Below are 7767 nucleotides of genomic sequence, written 5' to 3' on the forward strand. Positions count from 1 at the left end.
AAAAAAAAGGATACTACCTTTCTTATTTCCCTGCGAGGGTAGTTTGCTTTTTACAAAAGTGCTACCTGTGTTCCTTTCCCCGGCACTGCCCACGTTCCTTTCCTGGTGCTGCCCGCGTTCCTTTTCTAGGGCTGCCGGCGTTCCAGCCTGGGTGACAGAGCGAGACTCCGTCTCAAAAAAAAAAAAAAAAAAAAGGATACTACCTTTCTTATTTCCCTGCGAGGGTAGTTTGCTTTTTACAAAAGTGCTACCTGTGTTCCTTTCCTGGTGCTGCCCGCGTTCCTTTTCTAGGGCTGCCGGCGTTCCTCCCCCAGGCACTGCCTGTGTTCCTTTCCCTAGCACTGCCTGCTATTTTCCTGCTGTCTGTTCCACTCCATCTCCTGCGCCAGGGGATGCTCTGGATCAGCCCCTACCCAGCAGCTTAGGAAAGGGGCTCTTGGCTGCCACAGGGAGCTCTGGGTGTGGGAGAGGCTGTTGACAGGAGTTCTTCCCCCGGGGGTGACTGGGCTGTGGTGGCTTTTTCAAGAAGGGACACTCACTTGTCGGAGTTTGGGGCAATGTCTACTGCTGTACAGTGTTTCTGGAGAAGTCCTGGGGTCTTGCTGCAGCTGCTCTGGGCCAGGCCGGTGGTGGACAGGAATGTGCTGTAGAGACTGCCTGCCTCCTCTTCCCGCCCTCCCCTCCACCTGCCACACACACCCATTCCCGCAGCAGCTCGGGTCCAGCTTTCTCAGGCGGGATGACCCCTGAGGAGGGGATGGGCCCAGGTGAGAACAAGGATTGAGGCTGAGGACGGGCATCCTCCCATCGCATGGTGATCAGGGCCTGGGGCTGGGAGTGGGACGAGGCCTTGGGCTGGAGCTGGAGCCAACTGTCACCCCTTCGCACTCCTAGACCATTTACTGTCCCTGTGTCCTTCTCCGTATTCCAGGATTTGCCCATGTCTCCTCTTGTTGATGTTCCTCGTGGCCGTCTGCCTGTCCACCCTCCTCTTCTATTTGTGAGAGGTGTCAGGAAGGACAGGACAGATGCTCGTGTCCACTTAGCCGTGCACAGCCTGTGGACATTGAGTTCGGCCTGCTCAGTTTCAGACTGGCCTCCTGTCTTCAAAGGGCTTCTGGCTTCAGGGGAGGGGTCTGGGTGGAGGGTCCCAGTGGGCTGCTGGAGGACAGGGACGGGGCAGGGCCATGGGGTGGTGTCAGGGGGACCCAGGTGTGCAGCCCCACTCTGCCGCTACCTTGAGGTCAATTATTGTGACCTAGAGGCAAGTTATTACACCTCCCCGGCGCCCCAGCTGTCGCTTGCGTTTCTTCACTGGCAATCAGAGGCTCTTGTCCTGCAGCAGAGTGTCAGGGTGGCCCGGCTTGCCAGGCTGGCTCAGCCTCTCTCGTGTGTGCCTAGGCCTGCGGGAGCCCAGACCGCAGCCATGCCTGTGAGCTGACTGTTAGGCAGACAGTAGGCAGGTGAGAGGCCCCAGGGTAAGGCTGTGCCACTGGGGTGGGCGTGGGCATCGCCGGCTGTCAGCCAGACAGAGCCCACCTTTCTTGAGCATATGTTTCACTGATAGAAAGCCACTGAAAATAGCGTTTTAAATTTTAAAAGGAACATGTTATGGAGTAGAATACAGAATTAGCCCTTATCAAGAAATCAGAGAGGAATGTTTGTTTACATCATTACCTTGGACCAGGTGCTTGGGGTGCCAAGGAAGGATCAGGCTCTGGTTCCTACAAAAGAACAAGGAACCGAAATGTGTGCTTGGCTTGTAGAAGTCACAGTTGATCAAGGTCAGGTGCCCAGCGAGTGACTGCCTCTCAGCTCTGTGCTGCTGTGGCGGAATCCAAGACAACAAGATAAGTCTCTTGGCGTCCTGGCTGACTTATTTATTTCTTTCTTTATTTCTGTGAGACACGGTCTCGCTCTGTCACCCAGGCTAGGGTGCAGTTGCACAATCTCGGCTCACTGCAACTTCTGCCTCTTGGGTTCAAGTGATCCTCCCACCTCAGCCTCCCAAGTAGCTGGGATAACAGGCATGCACCACCAACCCTGGCTAATTTTTTTTTGTATTTTTTAGTAGAGATGGGGTTTCATCATGCTGGCCAGGCTGGTCTCGAACTCCCGGCCTCAAGCGATCCACCCACCTTAGCCTCCCAAAGCATTGGGATTACAGGTGTGAGCCACCGCGCCTGACTGTGGCTGACTTCTAACTGGAGGTGGGAAACCACGTCAGGGCGGGTTACTTTATTGTGCTGGTGGATTGAGGAAGGTCTGGGGTCACTTAGACGGTCCCCGGCTTTGAGACAGTGCTTTGTCTCTCTCTCTCCTCCTCCCTTTAACAGTGTTGGCCACCATCAACTTGCAGTCAACACACGAGCTGCAGCTACTGACCACCTTTCTCTTCAACGTCCAGGTAAGTCCAGCCCCAGGGAAGCTGCCGCCCAGCCTGCCCAGTGGCCTGTGGGAATTCCAAATGCCTGTCAGCGTGCTCAGCTTCCCCAGTGCAGGGAGCTGGACTCGGGGCTGTTGGCCTCTTGACCCCTGGCCCATGCCGCTGTGTGCCTGCAAGACCCGCTGCCCACAAACAGCTCTGAGGGCTGCAGTGTGGACGTCACTCACTGCCCTGAGAGAGGGGCCCTTTTGGTGCACTCCTAGAGGACTCGACTTTTGTGGCCTCAATTAGCTCCAGACTTGCTCCCAGGGATTGAGAGGGAGGAAAAACTTCCCTGTCCTATACTACACAGGCACCTGACCTTAACCTGTGAGGGCCTGCAATCCTAGAAAGATTACTGCCATCAGCAAGGCAGGAAGCCTGGTCCACTCTGGGTCTGGAGAGAGGGAGGAGTTTCCAGATGTCTCTCAATACCTGTCAAACTGATGGGCATTTACGCTGCACTGTAGTTCTGACTGACCTCTCTGTCAAGCTCGTGTGCCCCTTCGAAGCAGATGGATGGATGGGGCCATGCTGCTGCCCTCTGCAGAGCTGAGAGGCCCTGGCTGTGCCCTGGCTCATGCCCCCGTGCTGCCTGGTCACACTGGTCCTGAGAGGCCCTGGCTGTGCCCTGGCTCACTGCCCCCGTGCTGCCTGGTCACACTGGTCCTGAGAGGCCCTGGCTGTGCCCTGGCTCATGCCCCCGTGCTGCCTGGTCACACTGGTCCCGGGCCTGGAGTGGAGTTGTGCTGGGATGGACAGGCATGGACGCCTGTGGAGATGCTGGGCCGCTTTCCATTCTGGCTGATGGTCTTTCAGAGCAGGAGCTGTGTCCTCAGGCACATCTGCGTGGAGCCACCACAGCCGCGTGTGTGTTTGATGTGGCTCCTCCTGGAGTTCAGGTGGCCAGAGTAGGTGGGGAGGCTCCCAGGAGGAGATGGGAGGGCTGGCCCCACGCGCAGGCAGGCTCCTGTGAGGCAGGTCACGCGCGACCCAGCTGGGTCTCTGCCTTCCTTCCTCGACATTTCCTGAGTGCCTGCCGGTGTGTGTAGTGGAGTGGGGGGCCTCTCACGCTTCTGACTGAGGTGACGGGGTGTCCTGCCCTGTGCTGTGTGACCTTGGGCAAGTTACTTAACCTCTCTGTGCATCTCTTTCTTCTAAGTGGGGATGATGAGAGTACACTGCCTTATGGTGTCAACTCACAGGGTTGTTTGAAGATTAAATGAGGTAATATTTGGAAAGTGCCTAGCACAGCAGCTGATGCAGCAGAATGCCTTATGTTTACCTACCCTCCAAGGTCATCCTTAGAGAGGTAGCCATGCCCGAGCCGTCCCAGGCCAGCTGTCCTGCTAACAGAATGGTCCTTATGTGCGCAGTCCAGAGACGTCTGTCTTCATTAAGGGCGGGGACGTGGACACCTCCCTGTTTGAATCCAGGGCTCTCTGAATGCACCGTGCAGGCCCCAGGCGTGCTCCGCGCGGCGGTGTCAATAGCACCTCACTCGCCCTCTGCGCCCGTGACCGGTGATGGGGACAACCGTGCAAGTGTTTCCTGAGCACCTCCCACCTGCCAGGCAGTGTGCTGAGGGCGTTACGCGCACTCGCTCATCTCATTCTCCCAACAGTTACATGAGCCAGTGAAGGAGACGGCCATAGAGTGTATGAGGCGCCCTGTAAGTAGCGGCTTGGGGACTGCAGCACAGTCTCCCTGCAGAGCTCCCGCTCGTAGCCAGGTGTGCAGTGCAGTGGCCTGGCCTGTGGGTGGACACCCACCTCCTCAGCTCTGGTACCCCCAAGCCAACAGCCTTGCTTCTGGCATGGGAGATTTCTGACTTGCGGGACTTTGAAACTGCCTCTCCCTTTTTAGTGATTTAAACGTGGTATGGTATGTCTCCTTCTTGGAAGGTAGGTGGCTTGTAAAGAAAACCAAGCCACCAGTCTTGCTAAAAGAATTCTTGTAACTACTCTGGCTTTAACCGGGGTATAGCTGGTACCTTCTACTCAATGGACCGTAAGTTTGTCCCGTCCCCCTGGATCAGATTTTGTTGCTGCATATGCAGTAGCGCTCTAAACATAAGGCCATCACTGACCTAGAGATACTTGACAAGCTGTCACTGGATCAGTGAGGAAGACTGTCTCACACAGAGCCTGAAACACTAGCACGTTAGTCTTTATACCTCCCCCAGGCGCTCTGGGCTTCTGCAAACATGGCAGAGTGGAGCATGGTCCCAGGAATGATCTTGGCCTCCTTGGGGCAGTCCTATGCCGAGGTCAGTATTCAGAAAGAAGATTTAAGATTTGTTGAGTGGCCCAGCCAAGGTATAAATCCAAATTGTTGGTACAGAACCTGCACCATGAATAGCTGTGCTGTAAGGCCCTGATTTTCTGGTTTAGAAAATGCTGCTGTTTAAACTGAGTTGGACCTTGAAGAGGGCCCACTCGTAGTGTCTGATTATTCTGCTAATGGAGCCAATACCCGGGGGGTCTGTATCCACAGTATCCCTCCCAGATATGGAGTTGTCCTGGGTAGAACATCCCTCTTCCCTGGGAGAGGACAGGCAAAGCTTGGCTTGATCCAGAACCAGTGTCTTCTTGCTAACATGTACATAACATTAAAACCATCAAGGTTTGCTGTAGCGACTTTGGGAGCTTTATCTGCTCTGTACCTGCACGTGTGGGGTCCACATGTGGCAGGAGAACTGGTGTGCAGGTGAATCTGGCCGTCACCTATGCCCCACCTCCAAAGACCTCTAAGGCAGTGGGTACGCAGCCAGAGAAGAGTGGAGAGGGCAGAGATCCTGGGGCTCCCCTCCACGAAGAGATTCCCTCTTTTTTGTCTGGCCAGTCTGCTTGTCTAACTCTCTTTTTGTGGTGTCCAGGGGACTCAGCCCAAGATGGTGATGGAGTACTGGACGGGGTGGTTTGACTCGTGGGGAGGCCCTCACAATATCCTGGATTCTTCTGGTGAGTACTTGCAGTTACTACATCCAGCATGTGTGCTACTTAAGAAGTGAGGATGAGTTTCAGTCACCTGCTAACTAATGTAGGTCAGCCATAGGGGTGCAAGGCTGCTGGGATTATCTGTGTGCAGAAGTTGGCTCTGGATATTCCTGAGTCATTTGTTTTGACACTTTGATGAATGGGAGAGCTTTTTAACATTGCTTGTTCGTGTTTTTGTAATTAGAAGGGTAATGCATGCCTATTGCAAACATCCAGAAAATACAGAAGAAGTATAGAGAAGAAATAAAATTCCCAGAGCCCAGAGACAACATTTAGATGTATACCATGTAGGCAGTTCTCTATGTATCTTACCGCCAGCTCTATACGCACACACACAGGCAGACAGATGCAGTCACACTCCGCTGCATGGTACCTGCTTGTACCGGTTAATGCACATACGGACCGCTTTCTGTATGACCAAATACAGACTTACACGACTGTTTTAAAGAATGTGAAGAGCCCCGTTCTAACCCACGCTTCGTGGACACAGTCTCTCGGGCCGTTTCGGGTGGTTGTTAAGCGCACGCCATCTGGGTGAGCGTCCCGGAGCCTGCACTCTGCGCACCTGGTGTTCCCGGTGGTCCTCAGCACCCCCAGCCCCGGAGAGACGGCGGCTTCAACCGCTGCTGCCGAGTGGATGCACCCATTTCCCACAGATTCAGCAACACTGAGTATTAAAATAACTTTTAATATTGGTCTACTCAGTACATCATTGTTTAGTCTGCATTTCTTTGATTTACATTAATAAAATATATATTAAACCATTTGTTTTTCTCCTTTGCTATGATCTTCTCATGTCATGATTCATCTCCTAACAAAGGTAGAACAGGGGAGGTGTCAGAGTTTTCTCTCTAGGGATGCATCCATCTTTGTGCATTTGATACACCTGGTTGGGCAGACTCACATGCAGATCACGCTGGCTGCAAGGCCCTGGCCGACCTGGGCTGCAGGTGGTCCACATGGAGCTCAGAGACTTGACCAGGATTTACAAACAACTGGAGGCTCGAGCTCTGGGGCCATGATTCTGGCCCACACGTCCTCCACCCCTAATCTTCTGTGGTTGGGGTTTTAGTGAGAGCTAGAAGGACAGAGTGACAACGTTGGCCTTGAGGTGGGACTGGGCAAGAGGAGAGTAGTGAAGGGACCCCAGCTCATCTCAGACTTTAACTCACTCTGCACATCCCCTTTCTCCCTCCTCCGGCAGAGGTTTTAAAAACCGTGTCTGCCATTGTGGACGCCGGCTCCTCCATCAACCTCTACATGTTCCATGGAGGCACCAACTTTGGCTTCATGAATGGAGCCATGCACTTCCATGACTACAAGTCAGATGTCACCAGCTATGGCAAGTATTCATTAACACTGCTCTCCCTGGTCTGCCGTGCATGGGCATGGCTAGGGCTTGCTATGGAGAGGCCTTCAGGGTCCACTTCTGGCACCTTCAGTGTCTTTGGCAATGGTATACCTGGAGAAGGCAGGGGCTTTGCCGACGGTCACGTTACACTCCCAGAGGAGGGAAGCCTCAAGGCCGGTGGTGTGCCCGTGAGCCGGCCACTCTGCAGAGACGTGGTGTGCCCGTGAGCCGGCCACTCTGCAGAGACGTGGTGTGCCCGTGAGCCGGCCACTCTGCAGAGACGTGGTGTGCCCGTGAGCCGGCCACGCTACAGAGACGTGGTGTGCCCGTGAGCCGGCCACGCTACAGAGACGTGGTGTGCCCGTGAGCCGGCCATGCTACAGAGAGGCCTCTTTGGCAGAGGTGGCCTCCCCTCCCTGCCCAGGCCCTTGAGGAGGTGTGATCCTGCCCCCTTTAGGTTGAGAGTTCCAGAAAGTAGAAATTACACCTGCAGCTAGAAATTTAGGGCCATGCTGTGATCATGGATAGTTTGTGTTTTTTTGAATGTGTGAGGGAGTATCATCTGTCACCCAGGCTGGAGTGCAGTAGTGTGATTATAGCTCACTGCAGCCTCGAACACCTGGGCTCAAGTGATCCTCCTGCTTCAGCCTCTTGAGTAGCTGGGACTACAGGTGTGCACCCCAACCCTGGCTAATTTTTAAATTTTTTTGTAGAGGTGTGGTCTTGCTATGTTGCCCCGGCTGGTCTGGAACTCCTGGCCTCAAGTGATCCTCCTGCCTTGGCCTCCCAAAGTGCTGGGATTACAGGTGTGAGCCGCTGCACCAGCCTTATGGACACTTGCTGTGGTTGCATGGTCTTTCGTGTTTACAGCATTCTGACTGAATGGCTCAAAAGTGTCTTGCCGCCGGGCGCGGTGGCTCACGCCTGTAATCCCAGCACTTTGGGAGGCCGAGACGGGCAGATCACGAGGTCAGGAGATCGAGACCATCCTG

The 7767-nt window shown here is 54.4% G+C and overlaps 1 protein-coding gene across 1 annotated transcript in view; it reads left to right on the plus strand.

Moving 5' to 3' along the window:
- GLB1L2 (galactosidase, beta 1-like 2) overlaps positions 1-7767 on the plus strand; it is a 45175-nt gene that overhangs the window by 30828 nt on the left and 6580 nt on the right. Inside the window, exons 8-10 of the mRNA XM_011934722.1 lie at positions 2337-2407; positions 5304-5388; positions 6629-6766. Of these exons, the coding sequence (XP_011790112.1) occupies positions 2337-2407; positions 5304-5388; positions 6629-6766 (294 nt within the window). The remainder of the gene's footprint in view (positions 1-2336; positions 2408-5303; positions 5389-6628; positions 6767-7767) is intronic.

This window comes from Colobus angolensis, unplaced genomic scaffold (genome assembly GCF_000951035.1).
Source record: "Colobus angolensis palliatus isolate OR3802 unplaced genomic scaffold, Cang.pa_1.0 Scaffold137, whole genome shotgun sequence".
Classification (NCBI taxonomy): Eukaryota; Metazoa; Chordata; class Mammalia; order Primates; family Cercopithecidae; genus Colobus; species Colobus angolensis.